At 43.2% G+C, this 24,654-nt stretch overlaps 1 protein-coding gene across 8 annotated transcripts; it reads left to right on the top strand.

Moving 5' to 3' along the window:
• The first annotated feature begins 4,606 nt into the window (after positions 1–4,606).
• LOC308464985 (uncharacterized protein) lies at positions 4,607–22,743 on the top strand. 8 transcript variants are annotated; one of them, XM_080984745.1, is made up of 4 exons: positions 4,607–5,876; positions 6,012–6,038; positions 15,342–15,442; positions 21,105–22,743. In XM_080984745.1, exon 4 carries the CDS (start codon positions 21,280–21,282, stop codon positions 22,522–22,524), a length of 1,245 nt encoding a protein of 414 aa, XP_080840871.1. In that variant the 5' UTR covers positions 4,607–5,876; positions 6,012–6,038; positions 15,342–15,442; positions 21,105–21,279; the 3' UTR covers positions 22,525–22,743. The 8 variants fall into 8 exon arrangements, 7 of the variants coding, with proteins under 7 accessions (XP_080840871.1, XP_080840870.1, XP_080840874.1 ...); XM_080984744.1 differs by having other exon boundaries at positions 6,012–6,065; XM_080984748.1 differs by lacking the exon at positions 6,012–6,038 and having other exon boundaries at positions 4,607–5,768.
• The last annotated feature ends 1,911 nt before the right edge of the window (positions 22,744–24,654 follow it).

The raw sequence follows: 24,654 nt of genomic DNA, 5'->3' as shown, positions 1-24,654 counted from the left end.
TACTGGAAGGATTTTTTTATTTTGACTATGGCAGACCAACACGGCTACCTATCTGTAACTGTAAATTTAAGCATGCATTCAATGGATTGCTTTTCACTCCTGACTCCTCTTCTTAAGTTACCGTAGATTGCAACCCTGGGGGCGGGGACCATGTCTCAGCACAAATTTTTGCAAGGCACTTTGTAAGGCCTTTTTGGAGTAAAGGGGAATGAATGCCGTAAACAAATAAATCAATGGTTCAATGTGTCCAATGGGATTAAGTCCACATTTGAGCAAATGTGGGGCGGTGATGGAGGAGTTAATTTACTAATTTAGCCCATAAAATTTATACAAACAAACAAACAAAACCCTCAAAGTGGTTGACCTCAAATAGTGAGCGTGGAAGATAAGGGAAGGGAGGTTAACAGCAATGGAATGATATAACAGGTGCTGAAATTTGCTTTAGAGGAAATCTGGTGAGAACACTGGCACCTCCTTCCCTTCTCTCTTCACTGGTCTTATGAAAACAAAGGTTTAGCTTCCCCTAACATTCTGCAGATGTTTTGCCCAAAGGAGGAACACCCAAACTAGCTTTTCAAATCTCCCTCAAGGTGACATTTCAGTGCCAAATGTAATCCCAGTTCTTGTCTGGTAGGTGTAATAGCGTCTTTCTTGCTTTTAACCCCTATATAAATAGGTATGGGCAAATGTGTCAGTTCCAGTTTTGCTCCATTGTTCACCACACTCCCCTAACCTTAATTACAGTTTGCCCCAGATTCAACATAGAATCATAGAATCATAGAGTTGGAAGAGACCACAAGGGCCATCGAGTCCAACCCCCTGCCAAGCAGGAAACACCATCAGAGCACTCCTGACATATGGTTGTCAAGCCTCTGCTTAAAGACCTCCAAAGAAGGAGACTCCACCACACTCCTTGGCAGCAAATTCCACTGTCGAACAGCTCTTACTGTCAGGAAGTTCTTCCTAATGTTTAGGTGGAATCCTCTTTCTTGTAGTTTGGATCCATTGCTCCGTGTCCGCTTCTCTGGAGCAGCAGAAAACAACCTTTCTCCCTCCTCTATGTGACATCCTTTTATATATTTGAACATGGCTATCATATCACCCCTTAACCTCCTCTTCTCCAGGCTAAACATGCCCAGCTCCCTTAGCCGTTCCTCATAAGGCATCGTTTCCAGGCCTTTGACCATTTTGGGTGCCCTCCTCTGGACACGTTCCAGTTTCTCAGTGTCCTTCTTGAACTGGGGTGCCCAGAACTGGACACAGTACTCCAGGTGAGGTCTGACCAGAGCAGAATACAGTGGCACTATTACTTCCCTTGATCTAGATACTATACTCCTATTGATGCAGCCCAGAATTGCATTGGCTTTTTTAGCTTTTTTAATTTTTAGCTTTTAGCTTTTTAAATTTGCATTTTAAAAAAATCCACATGGAAGTCATGCGCGTTGGGGTCTGCATGTCAATACTGGCTGGGTTCATAATAAAAAGTGGGTGGAGCAATATATATGATTTTTCTTTCTTTCATAAACAGGCTTGTTTGTTCATACACCTCTCTCACTAGCCTTCATACAGGCAAGCAAGACAGTGTTCAAGGATAATTCCAGCCAGGCAAAAGCACTAAAGCAGCCTTTCTCAACCTTTGGGTCCCCAGATGTTGTTGAACTACAACTCCCATCACCCCTAGCTAGCAAGGCCAGAGCTGAGGGATGATGGGAGTTGTAGTCCAACAACATCTGGGAACCCACAGGTTGAGAACTGCTGCACTAAAGGAAGGTGTGAAGCAGGGTCAATAGAGAGTGCCACCTGGGGAGAGTTTTGAGAGCAAGATTGAGGGGCTTAGAGGGCCACATTCACAACCGTGAGGCAATTGTGAATGTGGTGACCACCAACTTGGGTAGGTTTAAAAGAGTTTTAAAAGAGTATTAGACAAATTCATAAATGATGAGACTATCAGTGGCTACCAACCACCATGATTATGTTCACCCATGATGTTGCTGGGATGTCAGGGGTCATGCTGAAAAGGGCTGCACTGAGGAAGAATGGTGGGAGCCACCCTCTCCCTTTCCCCCTCCTCCTGATCCTGAATCTTCTCAGGAACAGGAGGACAGTATAGATTTGGAACACTGGTTTGCAGAGGGACATATTTCAGAAGGCAGAAGCTGGGAAATACTTGATGGGGAACAGCTAGGTGAAGAAGCACTAGAAGAAAGAGAGTTAACAGATTCGCAGTCTCTAGGCAGCATTCCTCCGCTCAGCCCAAGGTCAAGAAGAGCTCAGAAAGTGTCAGAACAGAAAACACAGGCTCCAAGCTCAGATTACAAGTAGGAGTGATGTATATTAATAGGGACGGAGGGGGGAGGAGTGAAATGAATTGGGAGCACCGCCATTCTGGTTAGATAAGGGGTCGGTAACCTAAGGCTCATGGGCCACAACCGGCTCATGGGGGTCGTTTAAGTGGCCCATGGACCCCTGCCATCCGCTCAAAGACCCCCGCTGCCCGCTTAGTCAGCTCCCGTGCTAAACCGGTGCGGAGCAGAGCAGGGGCCGCTTTCCATGACGCTTGCCGGCTTCCCATTGCTGCAGGAAGCTCCTGCAGCCAATGGGAAGATGCACATGCCTCCTCCGCGCCAGAAGGAGTGCCAGAAATAGCGTTTGTGCATGCGTGAGCGTGTGTGCGTGTGTGTGCGTGGACTCCAGCCCAGTGCGGCATCTGCGGGACCGTGAACCAGCCCAAGCCACAAAAACTTTGCTGACCCCTGTGTTAGATGCTTTCTTTTGTCCTTCGCAGTGTTTATTAAAGGAACTAACTGGTAAGAATTCCCTTTAATTTGATCTGCTCATTTACAGCCACGGAGGATGAAGCCGATTCTCCAAAGACTGACAGTGTGCCTGTGAATGTCACTTTCTGGGAATCACAAGTAGGCTGTTGCACTCAGATCCCGCTTTCAGACTTTCCAGAGGGATCTGATTGGTCACTGTAAGAACAGGATGCTGGAAGTTGTGAAGCAAGGCTGGATAGGGGTGCGACCAGGCCATAGGGAAGGTATGTGGTCTGGTCCAAAGGGGTGGATGAAAAGGGAACATTCAGGTATGGTTTCTGAGGTCCCCCACCCTGGTGATAAAAGATGAACACAGGAAAATGCTTCACTGCATACTTTAATGATAATAAGAAAGTGAGGAAAGAACTATTCATTACAAAGCAGAAGACATAATATCAAGGATACTTAAGAACATGATGTGTCATGATGGATGAGATCAAAAATATTATGAGCTTATCCAATCCATCACCCTGTTTCCTACAGGCTCACCATGTTCCCCAGAGAAATACACAAGGGCTGTGTGGAAAAGGAGAATACACTCCCTTGTGGTTAGTCTCCAGGAACATCTATTAATCAGAGATATGATGGGTTGCACACAACTAATTCCTACTCATAGTAAGTGGATTGATTTTGATGTTCATGCTCATTTATTTCAATGGGTCCACTCTTAGGTAGGAGTAAACTGAATACAGCCCATAGTCTCTGAACATAGAGGTGCAATTCTTAGCTATTCTGTTGAACAGCTGTGGCTAGATCTCTCCTCCATGGATCGATCTAGATGTGCCCAAAATGCCATCTAATCTTGAATGGCCATTTCCTGACCTCTGGAATCCTTCCTTCCTTCTCACTCACGTACTGACCTACCTAACATGCACAACCACCCTACCTAACTAACATGCAAAGGTCCCTCTTGTGTCCTAGAAATCATTTTCTTTCCAACAGTAGCCACTTGTCTGGATCATGCTGAGGGCTTCTTCTGACACCCCACCCTTTGTTCCATGATGAACAATCTCAACAAGAAAAAAGGGGAGGATTTCTTTCCCTCTTAGCAATACAGATCTTCCTCATACCACCATGCACTGGCCTAAACCACATTCTAGCTACGCGGTTTAGGCCAGACGGCATAAATGCAAATTGTTCTGCCCATTGTAGAATGTGCCTTCACCAGAAATTCATGTGATAAACTCACATCGGCTAAAGATCTGCACATTACTGGCTGGATGTGGAGCAACCACAAAAGCTGCCATGATCCTGCTACTCAATATAATGTGCAAAATAGCCCTAAGCTGGTGGCCATCCCAGAAATGGGTTTGAGAAGCAGTGGTTTTCATGGTTCCTATCTTGGGGAGAACACTTTCAAATAGTTTTGGAGGAGCAGGTGTGAGTGGTTTGAAAACCATTTGTCACCCCCTTTTAAATTTGCTTTGTCTTTTGTTTTGGGACAGTGGAGACAGCAACAAGAACATTCTTCTAAATGGTGAACTGTAATTATATTTTCAGTGTTCCAGCAGAGTGCTTGGAGTGAACTAATTCTGATTTAACCAATTCATTGAAACTAATTCAAAGAAAATCTCTGAATTACACACTGTGTGTGTGTGTGTGTGTGTGTGTGTGTGTCCATTGCATTTGTATTTTATAACTACATGAAAAGTGATGCTTCTGTTTCAGCGCAAATGTCATAGTTGTTGGAGGGAAAAAAATAAAACAATTGTTCACATCACACAAATGTCATAGTTGTTGGAGGGGGGGGGGAATAAAACAATTGTTCACATCACATTGTTCATTCCACACCTTACATCTGAAGCACTATGATACCACTTTAAACAGTTGTGGCTTCTTCCAAATGATTTGGGGAAGTGTAGTTTGTCAAGGGTGCTGAGAGTTTCTTGGGAGACTCCTCTTCCCCTCCAGAGTCCCCTGGGAAGAGTGATTGATTGTTACGTTGCTCTGGGAATTGTACCTCTGAGAGTGAGAGAACCTTCCACAAACCACACATCCTAGGAGGCTTGGTGGGGGCATGACTGTTAAAGTTGTCTAGCAGTGCTTCTAATGTGTGTTGTGGAGATGGCCTTTCACACAGCAGCTTGTGAAAGCTGGAAAAAAAAATATGCAAAGGAACATGTGAATGAATTGTGAATCGAAATAGAAGGGGGTGGGTGGAACTGGAAATGATTTTTCTTTTTAGAATGAGATTTCAAAGTACTGGTTCTTCAGTGATTCCCTGCCCTCTTAGCTCTACTCACAGAGGTTGATGTTGTGTGTTGTTGTTTTTTAAAGGCCCTTAAACCCCAAGTTTCCTCAGAACGTAGTTTGAAAACCACGGTACAATACTTATTCCCCCCTCCCGCAAAAAGAAACAAGCAGAATAATTTATTGGCATCTCTTGGATGCTCAAGACTAGTAAGGAGAAAAATGTGCACATACTGTATTATATGCAGTGGCTATATAATAAAGAACATCTAGAATAGCCTTCAACAACCTGATGCCCTCCAAGTGTTTGGGAGTACAATCCTCAACAGTCCCAGCTGGCTAGGACTTATGGGAGTTGTGGTCCAAAACATCTGGAATACACCAGGTTGGCGAAGGATGATCTAGAACCTGTCCTCCATTCAAAGGTGCAAGAAACTTAATTCTTGACCTTCAGAGGTACTGAAGACACACACAAAAACTGACTTCATTGGAAATAATCTGGGAGCCCATGTTCTTTGAAAGCTGTCCTCAGTCGTTACAGATCGTTTGTTCCTATTTGTGTTGTGTCTTCCTGTCTTGAGGACACTCCTGTCCCAATTTAGCATGGGGAGGAGTTGCTACGGCGGTATCTCCGGTATCCACCAGAGTGGCAGCAGCTTCCTGAAGAGCAGCCATAGCATGGTGAGCAACAGCTGGAACCGTAGCGGGGCGAGCAACAGCTGGAACTGCAGCAGGGTGAGCAGCAGCTGGTACTGTAGCGAGGTGAGCAACAGCTGGAACTGTACCGAGGCGAGTAGCAGCTGGAACTGTACCGAGGCGAGCAACAGCTGGAACTATAACGAGGTGAGCAACAACTAGAACTGTAGCGAGGTGAGCAGCAGCTGGAACTGTAGCGAGGTGAGCAACAGCTGGAACTGTGCCGAGGCGAGCAGCAGCTGGAACTGTAGCAAGGTGAGCAACAGCTGGAACTGTACTGAGGCGAGCAGCAGCTGGAACTGTACTGAGGCGAGCAGCAGCTGGAACTGTAGCGAGGTGAGCAACAGCTGGAACTGTACTGAGGTGCATAACAGCTGGAACTGCATCGAGGCGGGCAGCAGCTGGAACTGTAGCGAGGCGAGCAACAGCTGGAACTGTACTGAGGTGCGTAACAGCTGGAACTGGAGTTATAGCCAGTGGGGCCACAGCTGGATCCAGATCCACAGCCATATCCAGGGGGGTAGCGGCAGCCAGAACTATTCCCCGAGGGGCGGCAGTAGCTTCTCACCCGGTGGCCTCCCCAATTCGAGCTGTATGGATTCCAGGAATCCTGGGGTCTGTAGCAAGTCATCTTCGTGGGTTGGAGATGGATCTGGAATGGTGTAAAAGAAAGCGAAATGAGAGGAAAGTCCTTTGCTTGTAGAAACAGCATGGACAGATGTCTCCCACATTTCTAGTTCTTATGTTCTTGTTGTTATTAACCAGAATAACAACAGCAAGAAGAGGAACTACAGGAGCAGCAGCAATCAAGCCCACTCCCATTTGCTGTGCAGGTTCACCAATTGCTTCAGGGCTGAGAAGGATGTGTCTCTGTCAACTCTTAGAATAATGTGTGCCTTGGAAATAAGTTATCCACCAGGTTTGGTTTATCCAATTGCCTTGATGCAGTTCTCAGCTCAGAGAGATCAATAGATACAGAGATCTAGTTATCAAATCTATCTATTTATTCTCTTTCTTTCTTTCTTTCTTTCTTTCTTTCTTTCTTTCTTTCTTTCTTTCTCTATAAGAGCAAAAGTGAGGTACCTAGAAATAGGCATGTAGAGATGTAGATAGATGATATTAAGGTTACCATATTTCAAAAAGTGAAAATCTGGACACTAAAGTTGTTGAGCTCTATTTTGGGGGGCAAAGTTTTTCGTTGTTTTTCTTTTCTTTTTTTCTTTTGCCAAATCAACACGTCCAAAATGGGCTGCCATACACTCAGGCTCTCCTGGACATTTTGACTGATTTTCGTAAATTCCGCCCGGGCATCATTTTCGGCAGATGAATGCCGGGTATGTCCAATAAATTCCTGGCGTCTGGCAGCCCTAAGATAGTTCTGTAGATCCATTTATTATCTACCTAGCATCTAACTGCCATCTATCAATTATTACTCTATTTAATTAAATGTGAAGTTAATTGAGATTATTGCAAATGGGGACAGCATGGGTTTATAGCTGAGCCAATGTGGAAGGACAGGGGCAAGAACCAGACTGTGATAGCCAACTAAATTCTGCTCACAGTAGACCCACTTCAGTTAGCCATCTCTATTCACTTCTGCTGGTCTACTCTAGATGAGACAAAGGACTTGTCCACACTGACTTTTTGCCCTGCTCTTTCCAGGCAAATGTCTGCACTTTACAGCTGCATGTCCCAGCATGCCTTGGTTTGTTTGTTTGCCCCAAACCTTCCCCACAAAAAAAACTGAATCAGAGCAAATGTCAATTAAAGCTGAATTGAAACAAATGTCCATTCAGGTTTTCCACAGATTCATGTTTGCTCCAATTGAGCTTTAAAGAGTGGGTTTCTGCAAGAAAAGCTCTAGAGCAGGGGTCAGCAAACTTTTTCAGCAGCGGGCTGGTTCACTGTCTCTTAGACCTTGTGGGGGACCAGATGAACGAATTCCTATTCCCCAGGAATAACCCAGAGATGCATTTTAAATAAAAGGGCACATTCTACTCATGTAAAAACACATTGATTCCCAGACCATCTGTGAGCCGGATTTAGAAGGCGATTGGGCTGGATCCGGCCCCTGGGCCTTAGTTTGCCTACCCATGCTCTGGAGCAAATTGAAGGGCACCTGGACATAGGTCTTTAAATTATGGACCATGCCTGGAAAGAGCAGAGGAAAGGTAAGAGTGGATAAGCCACAAGGTAAAAGGTAAAGGTAAAGGACCCCTGGACAGTTAAGTCCAGTCAAAGGTGACTATGGGGTTGCAGCACTCATCTCACGTTCAGGCCGAGGGAGCCAACGTTTGTCCACAGACAGCTTTCTGGCCAGCAGGACTAAACTGCTTCTGGTGCAACAGAACACCATGATGGAAACCAGAGTGCAAGGAAACACTGTTTCCTTTCTTACAGCAGTGGTAACTATTTATTTACTTGCACTGGAGCTGGGACAGAGCAGCGGGAGCTCACTCCATCGCAGGGATTCGAACTGCCGACCTTCTGATTGGTAAGCCCAAGTGGCTCAGTGGTTTAGACCACAGCATCACCCGCGCCCCATCAGATAAGCCACAACATTGCATGCAACTCTGAAGCTGCAATCCTACACTCACTTACATGGGAATAAAGCTCAGTTTAGTCACATTAGCTTTGAGTAAACACACTGTGATTTCCCTACCCCATATCTTTCTTTGAGTTTGTTATCTGATGGTGTTTGTGTTGTGTTGTTCATTAATGTATCAGGCACAATGAGGAGGAGGAAGATGATAACAACAAACAACAACAACAACAACAGAGGCAACTAAAATTCTCTCGTTTTGAATTTCAAATTTCCTCCCTTAATTCCTCACCACAATTCCATTCATCCTTGACGGTTCCCTTTTCCCTAAACTCTGTTGGCCCCACTGCCTTTTAGCTGATTTCAAGAAGGTATCTCACTATGGTGCAAACTTAGGTCCACTGATTTAGTCAAATATGTTCTTCACATGTCTCTGTGTAAGATAAATCAAAAGTGGACTTACCTGGATCACGGTTGATAGAAATCATCGAGATGTTTCTGGGAGTTCTCAGAGATGCCGGCCTTTCTTATAGAGTTTCCCTTGGGTGTATAGAGTGTACATGTGGATGGCTAATAAACCGGAAGGCCAAAATTAGCACCCACATATTTTCCCTTATTTTCAGAAAGATAATTTGGTTGAGGCTGGGCTCACCATCACACCCTTGCAATCTCTCTAATTTTAAGAAATTAAGTGTCATTTGTGTTCCAGGAGTCCATATATTAGACTTATGAGCTACATTAGCCAAACAGATGGCTGGCTCCAAGGTATATGTGACCCACATATCATGCCTATTGGGCTATTTACTACCAGAGAGGCTTCCAGTGAGGATCCTTGTTTCACTGAAATGGAAGTTACCCATAGCCCCAAAGGCATTTGCCTTTCACCTGTGTGGTGCTCTATAAAATGTTGGACTACATCTCCTATTGTTTAGTGGCCATTGGTCAAGGGGCTTAGGGGAGTTCCTGAAAGTATCTGGAGTGATACCATATGTTAGCTACCTCTGTTTTAACTCATTAATTACACGCTAAAATTTTATAATATTTTAACTAGGATTTATATATTGTAATGTTTGAAATATTAATTTGGTATTGTTGATTATGGAAAGTGTTTTTTCTCTTCTTTCTTTTTTTTGTTTCTTTTCTTCTATCTTTCGTTTCTTTTCTTTTCCAGCCTGCATTTTGAAAAATGCATAGATAAATGTTTTTATGTATTGTTATGTATTGTTTTTATTTATTTTTTCTTTTTATTTTCTTGTAATAGTTAATAAAAATTAATGGGGGGGAAACAAGGATGATATGTTTTTGGATAATATGTCTTGTTATAATTTTGAATAAAAAAATTAAAACAAAACAAAACAAAACATTTGCAAACCAAGGCGCGGCTTCTGTCTTATCGGCCCGGAAACAATACCAACAGCCGAAATGGAGGTTTGGCTTCCAAGAAATGTTCGCAAAGCAGAACACTCACTTCCAGGTTTACGATGTTCGGGATCTGATTTTTTGGGGACCCAAGCCATTTGGGAACCAAGGTACCACTGTAATGAAACATTAGATTGTGGGGTTTAAGAAAAAAAATGCATGTACATTTGCTTCTGATATTTGTTGATCAACCAGTCCCCAGTGATTGGTCATTCTGCAGTCCTAAGGCAGAGGCTGAAACCTCATTCTAATTAAATCTTGTGTCTCCATTATTGACTGGAGAAGGCAGCCAACCTTCATTAGCGAGAACAGAGTTGAATCCATGGATTACGCTTCTGAAAGGGCCAGACACTTACTTTGTCATTTTGTCCATGCCAAATATCAACTAATTAGCACTTCAGTGGGTGAAGGTTATGAAAAGGTCCTCTTAATACCACATGTCTAGAAGGCATCGCCCCTGGTGATGCTCCACATGCGCAATGAACTGTGTTATTTCACTAATAGCTGGTTCCATTCCTTTTGTACACCCGCTTCAAATTATATGATGGAAGACTATGAAAAAGGTTGTTCTACCCAAACCATCTCTTGTCCTTCCATAAACCAAGCCACAATTGTCATGGCGATCTTCCAGATTTCCTGAATAAAACTTAAATGGGAGAAATAAGAAAATATCTTAATCCTTAGCCTTCTATCATCTTAAAGTAAAGGCAACACATTACATTAATTGCTGCCATTAATGTCATATAGGATTAGGATTTTTCTTCTTCTAATGCCTATTTCACTTTGATGTAAAGGAAAGATGTGTTTATGGGATTTCTTTTCTGGCTCCACTATATGAACAGTTCTCAACTATCAAATGCATTCTTATACATATTATTATAGTATATAATACACTCTGGAATTCCTAAATTAGCAAACACATAAAATATATACATGCAACAATTTCATGTTAATATAAAATTATGCTGCAGAAATATAGGATTTATTTACAGAATGCGTTTATTGCTTTTATTGTTATTATTATTAAGGTTGCAGAACTATATAGTATAGTTGGATAAACTTATTGTTTATCCAACTAAATTGTTGGATATGGGAACTTATTGTTTCCCTCAAGTATACATTGATTCATGGGTCCCTGGAGTTTTGATAAATACCGTACATTCCAAATATCATTAAATTTATCTGTGCATAATCTTCGTTTGAAAGTGATCCATTTGTGGTTTGCAAGAGTTGTCATGTCATCTATCCGTTGATCGAAGGGGGCGGCATATTTTTGTCCTTCCAATGTATCAATATCAATCCTTTTGCATACGTAGGGGTACGGAGAATCCATTTGCGTTGACTGATTCTCAAGCCACGTATACTAGAAAGATAGTTTAAGATGTTATCTTCCAAAATTTTCAACTCTTTCTCCACAATAATACTTACACATCCCAATATTTCCCCCCCCCAAACATTTACCAACACCAAACATTGTATAAATATATATGTTTCAAATAAGCATCTTCCTTATTACGTACATCTCCAACATCATGCCATCATTGATAGGCCCTGTTTATGCAATTATGATGGAGTCCATTAACTAAAAATAAAATCTTTTGTTATATGAGGAATAATTGATTATACATATTATTACGTAATATATAATACACTCTGTGATTTCTAAAGGACCGAATGCATACAACAATTTTATGTTAATATAAAATTATGCTGCAGAAATATAGGGACTTTTAGACACAATGTGTTTATTTCTTAAAGTTTCTATATGGCTTGAATGTAACAAATGAAGAAGCATTCAAAGCAATTTACAAACAGAATAACACTGAAAATATCAGTAAAATAAATAAATCTCGGTTATAAACAGCAATTTAAAACCTTTAACAATAATTAAAGTCAATGCAGAGCAAACAAAAAACAGCTTAAAACACATGTGAACTTTCTAGATATCTAGGCAGGCTTGTTTAAACAAAAATGTTTTTAACTGATGCCAAAAAGAGTGCAGTGAAGGCATCTGCCTAATGCTAATTGTCAGGGAGTTCTGAAGAATGGATGCTGGCACACTAAATGACCAATTTCTTGCAAAGGCAAAATGGGTATCATTTGCAACGTGGAACAGTGCCAGTTCTGCAGTGGTAGAATGGGACAGGTATATTGGGTGAGGGGATCTCACAGGTAAACTGGTCCCAAGCTGCTAACATCCTGATAACATCTTGAACTTTGAGGATATATGTGATTTTCTGCATATAATTCTGTCGCATTCTATTAGCCATCCATTTAAAAAATAATACAGTGGTACCTCTGGTTGTGGATGGGATCCGTTCTGGAGCTCCAGACGGATCCCAAGGTTTTTTCAACCAGAGGGACCGCTTCTGCGCATGCACGCATGGTGAAACACTTCCAGGTTGGCCGCTTTCACAACCCAAAGTTTACGTTATCCGAAGGTAACGTAAGCCGAGGTGCTACTGTCATTGAAAAATGTCAGTGCATTTGGACATAGGCAAGCATTCAATAAAATAAGTGGTCTACTGTGAGAAGAGCTCAATCAAGTCAAATCACTCTATGTATTCTGTATTCTTTAGTTGTGGTTCCTGCATTGTAACAGGTTGGGGTCCCTTCTAACTCTAACAATTCTATGATTCTGGGTTGGAAGAGTCAAGTCCCATGTGGAAATCTGCTTAAAATGGATTCCTCTTCCAACCCTAATGCTGGCCATATGTGTGACAACCTCCTCTTCCAAGGTATGGGGAAACATGCAACATGCTCATGTTCTGTATTTCTTTGTCCCAATTCTGGGTCAATGTTGGTTGCCTCCAACCATCAAAAGTGGTGGCTGACCCACAGCAGTAAGGCAGCATTCAGAGAACACTTTGTTCCATTTCCCCAACATTTCCTTACCCATATGTGCCAGCTCCTAGGGGCTGAGGCACTGTTGCCCACCCCAATGGTTGTGGTTTTTTTGAGGGTCTGGGCCCCTTAATGTTCAGAGGGTGTTCAGTTCCCTTGCAACATGACACATATGATGTCAGGATGTCGCCTCAGGCCCCTCTCAATCATCTTGAGAAGATGGCACCTCTGTCCTTACCTGCTATTTTTTAATTTAATTTAATTTTTGCATTCGCACAATGTAAAAGCCACTTCTGGAAATGTAGCAGAAGTTCAGCACTCCTTTCTGTGTTAACTGCTTCCCGAAAAACAAAACAAAACTGTTTGCAACCCCTTTACCCTGGAAAATTGTGAGATGGAATTTGAGGATATACGAAGACATGCAGTTATTTCCCACCACTTTCCTGGGTGCATCATGAGGAAGTGTTCATATGTATAAAGGGTGGTGGATGGTGACATGTCCAGAATGACACCTGCTGTTGCGTCTCACCACATCCACTGCTGTGAATGACATGACAATACATTGATCGGAAAGCCACACAGCTTCATTATGCACCAGGTAATGTAGTGCGTATGTTCAAAACCAGGACAGAAGAGCTAAAGTTATAACCAGGGAAACTAACACAATAATCCCCACAACTAAATGTGCTCTTGGTCATTGATACGGATGGGCGGAATAGCCCTTTCTGTTCTGTTTTGCTGGTGCTCAAATTTAAGTCTGTTACATCCCATTTTTCTTACTGATCTTTCCAAAACAACAAGAACACCACACATACCACCACCACCACAACCTGCACAAGGCCCATTTTATGTTCTGATGTACTTCTGAATAAAGTGGTACCTCGGGTTACAAACACCTTGGGTTACAAACACTTCGGGTTACAGACTCTGCTAACCTGGAAGTAGTATCTCGGGTTAAGAACTTTACCTCAGGATGAGAACAGAAATTGCACACCGGCAGCATGGCAGCAGCGGGAGGCCTGATTAGCTAAAGTGGTACCTCAGGTTAAGAACAGTTTCAGGTTAAGAATGGACCTCCAGAATGAATTAAGTTCGTAACCACAGGTACCACTATACCAGTTCCTGGAAATTGCAGGAGAGCAGAGTGCTCTTGTGTTCAGGTCCTGCTTGTGGACTTCACCCAGGGGCACCTGGTTGGCCACTGTGAAAAGGTAAAAGGTAAAGGTAAAGGATCCCTGGATGGTTAAATTCAGTCAAAGGTGACTATGGGGTTGCAGCGCTCATCTCACTTTCAGGCCGAAGGAGCCGGCATTTGTCCACAGACAGCTTTCTGTGTCATCTAGCCAGCATGACTAAACTGCTTCTGGTGCAACGGGCCACCGTGACAGAAACCAGAGTGCACGGAAATGCCGTTTACCTTCCCGCCACAGTGGTACCTATTTATCTACTTGCACTGGCGTGCTTTCGAACTGCTAAGTTGGCAGGAGCTGGGACAGAGCTCACCCTGTCATGGGGATTCGAACCGCTGACTTTCCGATCAGCAAGCTCAAGAGGCTCAGTGGTTTAGACCACAGCGCCATCCATGTCCCTACTGTGAAAACAGAATGCTGGACTAGATGGGGTCATTGGGCTGATTCAGCAGGGCTCTTACGTTCTTACAATAGATATGTTCTGCCTCCAATGTCTTCTCTTAAACAAGACACCAGAAACATCCAACTCCACCCATCTACAACTGAGTCCAGTGCCACCTAGTGAATAAACTATTTACTAACGTAGAATCATAAAATTGTAGAGTTGTAGAGGTATCCCAAGGGTCATCTAGTCCAACCCCTTGCAATGCAGGAATCACAACTAAAGCACCCAAGGCAGAAAGAAAGTCCACAACTCTCTTCCTGATGCTGAATTGGAATCACCTTTCTTTTAACTCAAACCATGACTTCAAGTTCATCAATCACCAGCATCTCCACCTAGGGCTGAGAAAGAACCCTTTTTGAAACTATGGAGAGTTGCTGCAAATTAATACTGAGCTATATGGACCAAAGGTCTGACAAGATATAAGACAACTTCCTAGGTTCCTATATTACATCTTATAGAATGCCCTCCCCATGAAAGCTAAAGGTAAAGGGACCCCTGACTGTTAGGTCCAGTCGTGGCTGACTCTGGGGTTGCGGCGCTCATCTCGCTTTATTGGTCGAGGGAGCTGGCGTACAGTTTCCGGGTCATGTGGCCAGCATGACTAAGCTGCTTCTGGCGAACCAGAGCAGCGCACGGAAATGCCATTTACCTTCCCACAGGAGCGGTACCTATTTATCTACTTGCACTTTGACGTGCTTTCGAGCTGCTAGGTTGGCAGGAGCAGGGACCGAGCAATGGGAGCTCACCCCGTCACGGGGATTAGAACCGCCAACCTTCTGATTGGCAAGTTCTAGTCTCTGTGGTTTAACCCACAGCACCACCCGTGTCACTCTTGTTATAAACTAGAATGTCCAGGTTGTGGCTTTGAGGCTTACCTTAGCATCAACCTAAGATCTTTTGAAGAGATGCCTTCAAAAAGGTTACCCTCTTGTTTTCTTTACTTTATTTGATCTCCTTTGTGATACCTGGTGCAAATAATGCATGTTAGCCAGGGATACACCTCCCAGAACCCCTGTCTGTTTGCATGGATTTAGGGAAAGTATTAATAACATGGTGCAAATACCTTCTCCAGCGAGTCTAAAATTACAAGGGTTGAGAAGCATGTTAACTGCACATTAATAAGGCGCAAAAGCACTAAACCAGTATATGAGATTAGTATGAACACTGGGTTGACATCTAATTAGATTTTCTTTTTGTAGATGAGGTCCCTTAGGCTGTGTGAAGATCTATAAAAAAGAACTCCTGGGTGAACAGTATTCCAGAAAAAGATCTCATCTGAAATATCTCTTCAGACATCCAGGTAGGCCCAAGTTGATTCATGCTTTTAAAATTTGTGAAATGCTTCTGTGCATATATTTTTTTTTAAAAACTGGGGGTGGGAGCCAAGGTTAATTGGGGATGGGTCATAAGTCAGTAGCAGAGCATATTGGCATGCTTTGCACAAGAGATATTCCGGCCTTCCATTTTTATTTTTATTTTATTCTAAAGGATCAGGTAGCAAGAAAGACCTTGGATGGAGACCCTAGAAAGCTGTTGAAACTGCAGGGATGTCAAAGAATTCTGACAAAAAGAGAAATAGAAGCAGATGATATAAAAATAAAAATAATAAAAAAATGTCCAGTAGCACCTTATATAGACCAACTAAGTTTGTTCTAGTATAAGCTTTCGTGTGCATACACACTTCTTCAGATACTTCTTCTTTGGAGCAATGGATCCAAACTACAAGAAAGAAGATTCCACCTAAACATTAGGAAGAACTTCCTGACAGTAAGAGCTATTCGACAGTGGAATTTGCTGCCAAGGAGTGTGGTGGAGTCTCCTTCTTTGGAGGTCTTTAAGCAGAGGCTTGACAACCATATGTCAGGAGTGCTCTGATGGTGTTTCCTGCTTGGCGGGGGGTTGGACTCGGTGGCCCTTGTGGTCTCTTCCAACTCTATGATTCTATGATTCTATACTCTGAAACAGAAGTCACCAGACCCTTATATATAGTGGGGGTGGGGGGGTATTTCTCAGAATGGTAGTAGGAGATGGGTGATAGGCTCAATGGGTATGGTAAACCTGTTGATGACTGTTAACGACTGCAATTAGTCCTACAAGAAAAAGCAAGGGATAGTATGCAGATGACCAAAAATAGCTTTAGCATGTGTAATGAGACAAGAATCCAATATCTCTATTCAGACCAGGTCTCTGCATAGTTTTCAGTTTGGTAATAAGTTGTAATTCAGCAACTGCATCCGACCAACATGGCTACCTACCTGAATCTAGAAGCAGATGATGTTTGCTTTATCATCCTATATCTGAAACAGAGATTAATCCAGGGAATAGGATTGAGATTCATTATGCTTGCTGCTTTCAAACCGTGAGCAATCCATAATGGATTAGGTTTCTTTTTCCCACTTGCCTTGTGTTTCTTTTGCCCTGAAATAAAGGGGGTGGAATAACGTATGGAGAATGTAACTTGCGTAATTAATGGCGTGTGTCATGTAATTCCACCACAGTGGACAGTGAGATGAGTAATGTTGGTTTTGGCAGACGGCAAATGGCAGAGGAAAGGGAATGTTGCTGCACCTGGAATACTGTGTCCAGTTCTGGGCGCCAAAATTTAAGAAGGATATGGACAAGCTGGAACATGTGCAGAGGAGGGTAACCAAGATGATGAAGGGTCTGGAAATCAAGCCCAATGAGGAATGGTTGAGGGAACTGGTTATGTTTAGTCTAGTAAAGAGGCGACTAAAAGGAGATAGGATAAAGGTAAAGAGACCCCTGCCATTAGGTCCAGTTGTGGCCAACTCTGGGGTTGCAGCACTCATCTTGCTTTATTGGCCAAGGGAGCCGGCGTACAGCTTCTGGGTCATGTGGCTAGCATGACTAAACTGCTTCTGGCGAACCAGAGCAGCGCACGGAAATGCAGTTTACCTTCCCGCCGGAGCGGTACCTATTTATCTACTTGCACTTTGACTTGCTGCTAGGTTGGCAGGAGCAGGGACTGAGCAACGGGAGCTCACCCCGTCACGGGGATTCAAAGATGATCAAGGGTCTGGAAATCAAGCCCAATGAGGAATGGTTGAGGGAACTGGTTATGTTTAGTCTAGTAAAGAGGAAACTGGAAGGAGATAGCATAGCCATTGTCACATATCTAAACAGCTGTCACATGGAGGATGAGCAAGTTTGTTGTTTCCTGCTCCAGAGGCTAGGAGCTAAACCAATGGATTCAAGTTACAAGAAAGGAGTGTCTGGCTAAAGAGCAGCAATAACTTTATGACAGTAAGAGCTGTTCAAGAGTAGAACATACTCCCACAAGAGGTTGTGGACTCTCCTTCTTTGGAGGTTTTAAAGCAGAGGTTGGATGGCCATCCTTCATGTATGATCTAGTTGACATTCCTGCATTGCAGGAGGTCGAACCACATGATCCTTGGGGTCCCTTCCAACTCTACAATTCTATGATTCCATGGAACACAGAGCAGAAATGGAAGCAATGCATCCTTACATTCTTGTTGCCAAGCAGAATAGATGTACTAATGAGAGGATTAAGTGCAAAGTAGCCACAAGTGCTCATGTAGAAGGTTCTGGGCAATTTAGTAGCAAGTCTGTTAATCCGTTGGCTGCCTATCTTGTGGGTTCACCCTTCCCTCCAAGGCTGATGTGCTGAAGGCTTTGGAAGGCAAAATGTCTCACGGAGAATCACAAGGGAAGTACCGGCACATGCATGAAGCAAAGTGAGGTGTAGAGAGTCCTCTCAAAAGTGAAAGCACTGGTCACCTAAACTGGTCAGCAAATCTTTAAGCACTTTTATTTATTTGTTTATTTTTAAAATGCTTATCTTGGCTACTTTCCCCTCTAATGTAGATCTTCATTTCCTGAGCTGGAGAACTGATAAACAAGCTACAATTTTTTAGCTGCTCGAAACTGTACCGCTGTCTTGTTTTTAACTGCCCCCATGTTTTAAAAGAACTATCTGTTTTGTTTTGTTTTGTTTTGTGGTTTTTTGTGGTTTTTTTGCCTTAAAAGAGAATGTTATGAAGATGGTCTATCGTTGGTATCTTACTCCCACCAAATTGGCAAAAATGTACAGAACTAGTAGTAAAACTTGCTGGAAATGCAAGGAAAAGGATGGCGACTTCTATCATATGTGGTGGTCATGTAATAAATTAAAAGAGTTCTGGGAATTGATTTATAACGAGTTTAAAAAGATGTTAAAGTATAGCTTTCCCAAAAAGCCGGAAGAATTCTTGCTAGATTTGGTGGGAGAAGATTGATCAAAGATTATATCTGTATGCAACAACAGCAGCTAGAGTTCTGATAGCTCAAAAGTGGAAGCAACAGGAGATGCCGACAATAGGAGAATGGCAGATAAAGCTGGTTGAATATGCTGAGATGGCTAAATTGACACACAGAATTTGCAATCAGGAGGAGACAAAGTACCAAAAAGAATAGTGTAAATTTTTGATCTATATAAGTGAGAACTGTACAAATTTGAAAACTTTGGCAGGATTGAAGTAAATCTTATGTCATGTTGTAATATCTAATCAAAGAAACTGTGAACTATAGAATAGAATAGGAAAACTGATGGAAGGGAAGGACGGAAGTCAACAGCTCTATGGAGCATAAAGTAGGATATATGTAATAAGATTTGATGTTTTACTGGTGTTGGTGGGTGTTGGTGGGTGATCTTAAATCTCAGTAAAAATTATTTATAAAAAAAAATTAAAAGAACTATCTGCAGCTACTACTTCAATTGCCTTGTTTTAGTTTGAATTGTATTGTGATTGTAGGCTATGATATGCAAGGTTCCTTGTGTGGGCTATGCATCTCCCCCAAAACATTGTGGCCTACATGCACATTTATAAATAGCGTTGCATGCGCCCTCATCCCAGAGCTGCGAGAGACTCCATTGGTTCCAGCACTTAGCCAGGGTTCAGTTTCCTTGGAAGGAAGGTTGATGGAGACTGTGGTGCCTTTGGGGTATAGGGTTTTATTTACACACATATACAACCTGAATGTAGGGTAGAGGGGCTCACAGCATTAGCACACCACAGATCTTGCCTCCACAATAGGTTCCCAGGGACTTCCCACAGCTTTGAATTCAGCACAGAGCAAGGCAAGCTTCTGTGTCTCCAGTTTCCAGCACCACACACCAAAACTAGGTCCCCTGGCCTATTGTTCTCCTTCCTAGGATGATACAGCATCCATTCAGGTCAGATGGGAAATGCCTACCCCATCCTGGAAGCATGTTCAGTTGTCCCCAATCTCTTCTTAGCTAACTCTTAGAGATGCTGACGAGGCCAGCCAAGGCCATTACCTTAACAAAAGAACTGGGTTGACTGGTTCACCAGGTTTCCACTCGTAGATGCTAAATTCACAAACACAAATTCACAGGACTGGAAGGGGCCCATGGATATCATCCAGACTGACCCCCCCCAAAAAACCTCACCTATAATACTACATGTATTCAGTGTTCATCCTATTTAGAGTAAACCCATTGAAATTAGTGGGCCTGATTTATATGGGTAATAAGGTGGATATATATATACATATACATATACATATACATATATATATATATATATATATATATATATATATATATGCCTGCTCCAACGGTCTTATCTTACTAAACTAGGGATTATATAACTATATTTGAAATTTCATGAATATCAGTTAATATCTTGACCCTGCTCCACTGAATTGAAATTTCAGCTTTCACGACATAGGAAAATGGCCAAGTAAACAGCTATTTTCATAGAGGAGGGTCAATTTATTAACTGATATGCATGAAATTTCAGATATAGCTATATAATCCCTAGTTTAGTAAGATAAGACCGTTGGAGCAGGCATTTTTTTAAAAAAGCTGTGGTTTTTTTATAAACCGCCCTACTGAACACTAAATGCTTTTCAGTGGAGCAGGGTCAATATATTAACTGATATGCATGAAATTTCAGATATAGCTATATACCGGTAATCTCTAGTCTAGTAAGAGAAGACCTTTGGAGCAGGCTTTTTTTTAAATAAAAGTTTTTTATGAACCACCCTAATGGGTACATTAATTCCAAGGCATCCACTCAAAGTAGAATTTAGATACTCATCCCATAAAGTGCTGAGGATGAACAAGAGTGTAGATTTTTATCTGTGTGTGTAAGAAGGAGGAGTGGTGGTGACTCCAAGTTTTCAGGAGTCCTTTGACAATACACCCTTAATGCCTGCCTCTCCTGAGTCTACCCTCTCACTGCCATTCTAGGCAGCTGCTCTTCTTTGGTATCACTGCCACTACGCAGAAGAAGCAGCTACTTCTATTTCTCACCACCACTGCTTGTTCATCTCATCTGGGGCCAGAGTGAGGGGCAGGTGAGCAGGCTTGTCACAATTGCAAAAAGGAGGAGCAAATCCAGGGGGACTCTTGCCAAAGTTCTCTGGCCTCCACTAGTGTGTGGGCCCTCAGTGGCTGCCTGGCTGCAGCAGCATAGCATGGGTTGCCAGTGCCTGGGACCACGTGGAACTGAGGAAGGGAAATGGACACAGTATGCATGCGCATTCAACTGCCTAATGACATCCGTGTCACCCAGGAGATCACAGCTGCAGAGATATGAAAAGAGAAGTCATTCCATTGTCTGGAGAGGTCACTTTCTGGTTCACATGGAAGAAGCCGTTTTCAGCTGAGCTCAGCGACTGAAGCACACAGCTGTATTGAGGCAGCACCGGGTGTTGAAATTTTGTACCCCTAAGAATTTTGCATCCGGGGCAACTACCCCAGTGCCCCCCACCATGCTATATTGCTGTCTGGCTGTGCCAGTAGTTGCTACCAGTTCTGAAAAGTAGGAAGCTCTTTAGGAGAAGGAGGTAGAGGGAGTTAGTAGTTTAAAAAAAGGATCAGGCGGCAAAGAGGAGCACAACGACTTGTTGCTGGTCCTTCCCTGAACTAGATCATTCCCACCAATGATTTTTTTCTCTGCTTTTTTGGGTTTCAGGTGTGCCTCTTTCCAAGAAAGATGATTGGCATCAGTCTTCTAAGCAACTATCCACCTGGTGGCCTTCAAATGATCCATACACCACAAAGCATCAGTAGCTCAGGCCCTAGCATCTCTCACACAAGCTGCTACAGACCCTATCACAGTGGCAGCAGCTGCTACAGACCACAAGGTTATGGTTATGTCTCTGGCTATGGCGGAAACTGCTATAACCCTTGTGGCTACAGCAGGCAATCCAGTTATGGAGGAAGCTGCTACAGACCACAAGGTTATGGTTACGTCTCTGGCTATGGCGGAAGCTGCTATAACCCTTGTGGCTACAGCAGGCAATCCAGTTATGGAGGAAGCTGCTACAGACCACAAGGTTATGGTTACGTCTCTGGCTATGGCGGAAGCTGCTATAACCCTTGTGGCTACAGCAGGCAATCCAGTTATGGAGGAAGCTGCTACAGACCACAAGGTTATGGTTACGTCTCTGGCTATGGCGGAAGCTGCTATAACCCTTGTGGCTACAGCAGGCAATCCAGTTATGGAGGAAGCTGCTACAGACCACAAGGTTATGGTTACGTCTCTGGCGGGAGCTGCTATGATCCTTGTGGCTACAGCTGCCAATCCAGTTATGGAGGAAGCTGCTACAGACCACAAGGTTATGGCTACATCTCTGGCTCTGGCGGAAGCTGCTATGATCCTTGTGGCTACAGCTGCCAATCCAGTTATGGAGGAAGCTGCTATAGGCCACAAGGTTATGGTTACATCTCTGGGAAATCCTGCTATGGACCACGTGGCTATAAATCCCTCTCCGGTTATAGCGGAAGCTGCTATGAACCATGTGTCCATAGTCCCCTCTACAGTTACAGCAAAAGCTGCTCTGGGTCACATGGCTACGGTTACAGCTCTGGCTATGGCGGAAGCTGCTGCGACCCATGTTATGGTGGAAGCGGCTACAAGTCACAAGGTTGTGGTTACCTCTCAAGCCAAGGCAGCAGCAGCTGCTACAAGCCACGTAAATATAGCAGTGTCTGCGGTTATGGCGGAAGCTGCCACGAACCACGTGGTTATGGGTACTGCTGCGGTTACGGCGACAGTTCCTGCGACCCATGCTATGCTCCCAGCTGCCACCAGCCACGCTATGCCTACCGGCGCAGTTACAGCTGCCGATCCACTTCCAGTGACCCATGTTACTAAGGCTCAGGATCATCATACCCATCCAGTCACTGGAGGCAAGACAGTGGCAGCTCTGTTGGTTGTGGACCATGCTAAACCCAGAAGAAAAAATACTCTCCAGGAAGACCAAGAAGACTCAAGATATTTGAAAGCATTGCTGAGCTTAGTACATACTGTTTCTTCTGAGAAACGCTCATCCCCTCGGAAACACACACGCACACCTACAATTCCAGTTGGAGTGAACCCAAAGTTTTGATGTTTGGAACCTTTGAAAATTAAGTTTTTTGTTTCTCAAAGTTCTCGATCGTGTAACTTTACAAATTGCTTTGCAAATCACTCCCCTTGGTGAGCCAAACTTTGTTATCTGTATGTCATTTTTCTGCATTCTTTTTATTCACACCCTGTCAGTAATGTTACGAGCAGCTACATTCTACATTCCACACCCTTGTTTCCAATAAAGCTTTGCATCGCATAAGATTGCTTGTCTTCTCTTGGGTCCTTTCAATCATGTGTGGGGATGAGATTAAGAAATGCCATCGACTTGTTTATGAATTAATAAAAAAGTTAATGCAGGGCACAGTTGAAGTATGGAATTCTCTCCCACAGGAGACAACGCTGGCCACCATTTTGAATGGCTTTAAAAAAGCAGTAGAAAAAATAAATAAAGGAGAACAAGGCCATGCTCCACCTCCATAGTCAGAAGTAGTTTCCTTCTGAATACCAGTTTCTGGGGCTCACAGGTGAGGAGAGTTGCTGTTGCAGTCAGGGCTTCCCATTGGCATCTGGTTGGCAACTGTGAAAAGAGTGTGATACTAGATGGACTATTGACCTAAATCTGCAGGTTCTTATTTTTTCCCCAGTTTCAAAATGGGGATAAGTGGGATTTGCTTCAATTCACATTTCAATGTGTGCCCACCTAATGTGTGCTTCCCAAATGAATATCTGAGCTAAAACACACCTATAATTAGAAATTCACACTTCCACAAATTTGGTTGACAATTTTAGTCTGAACACTCTCATGACAATCTTGCGATACTAAGGGTAGTAGACCAGTGGGGTCCTATGCCAAATCTGTAATTCAACAGAGGGGAATTAGCCTCTAAGTGCAATGAAGCATTTGGAACACAGGATGGAACAGGGGAAAAAATGCCTTAGGAATTTAGATTGAACAGCTTCTGTAGATCCACGGTGAGTGTTTGGCCAAATCTGAGCCCCATATAATAACTAAGCTAGGGGTTTAGCTTTAAACACTTCAAGGGGTGATGGTATGTGATTGACATCTCTTTAGAAGAAATGATCAGCAAAATGCTTAAGACTGATTGCCATAAGCTAAGTCATGCCCATTAACATTAAGGGTGCTATTCTGAGGATGGCAAAGATTATAGATAGATGATTAAGAAATTAGTGAATTGAACTGAAAACTAGAAAAAAAGAAACTGAAATGGACAGAGTGCTGTATACAACATTATAGTGTTTACAACATTATAGAGCAGACCCATGGGAAAGGATGGACTTGAATTTCAATGGGTCTACTCCAGGCATGGCCAAACTTGGCCTTCCAGCTGTTTTGGGACTACAACTCCCATCATCCCTAGCTAACAGCACCAGTGGTCAGGGATGATGGGAACTGTAGTCCTAAAACAGCTGGAGGGCCAAGTTTGACCATGCCTAGTCTACACTGTACAGGATGGAACTTGGATACAACCCAGATTCTCCCATGCACGGCAGAAGCACCCAGAAGCAGCAAGAAGGACCTTTTCTGAAGAATCAGGCTAGAAGCAATTAATTTTGTTTCCTCCTGACCCATGACAAGCAACATGAAAGAAGCAAGCAGGGTGTTGTCCCTTCTATTACACCGAGATTGTGATCTGGCATTGTAAACAAAGAAGCCTGGGTAATTACAGGGATTTCAAAGCATGGCCCTTCTGACAGCCTTGGGTCACTGATGAATGAGCAGCTTCAACCACAGCTCATTCCTAGGTGTTTACCTTACAATGCTGGCATGGAGACTCCAAATAAAAAGGGGGCACCATTTTGGATTTAGGACAATGACGTCAAAGATTCCATGACCACGTGAAATTTCTCAATATGGAGTCAGACTATTGGTCCATCTAGAGCAGACCTGAGGCACCTGAGTTCTCCAGATGTTGGAAAATGCAAGTGGATGGATGGCATTTAAAATATACAACAGCTAGCTCATAAGGAGGAACGTCTTTCTCCTCCCCAATGGGAAGGGGAAGCTATTTAGATCAGGAGTGGGTAATCTGGTGCCCACTAGATGTTTTTCTTAGAATCTAAGAATCTAACTCCCATCAGCCCCAGCCAGCATCAGGGTTGTTGGAGACTGAAGTCCAGCAACATCTGGAGGGCCATAGCTTCCCCATCC

This window comes from Podarcis pityusensis (genome assembly GCF_964106645.2).
Source record: "Podarcis pityusensis genome assembly, chromosome: 16".
Classification (NCBI taxonomy): domain Eukaryota; kingdom Metazoa; phylum Chordata; class Lepidosauria; order Squamata; family Lacertidae; genus Podarcis; species Podarcis pityusensis.
This window is presented reverse-complemented; position numbering and strand designations above follow the sequence as displayed.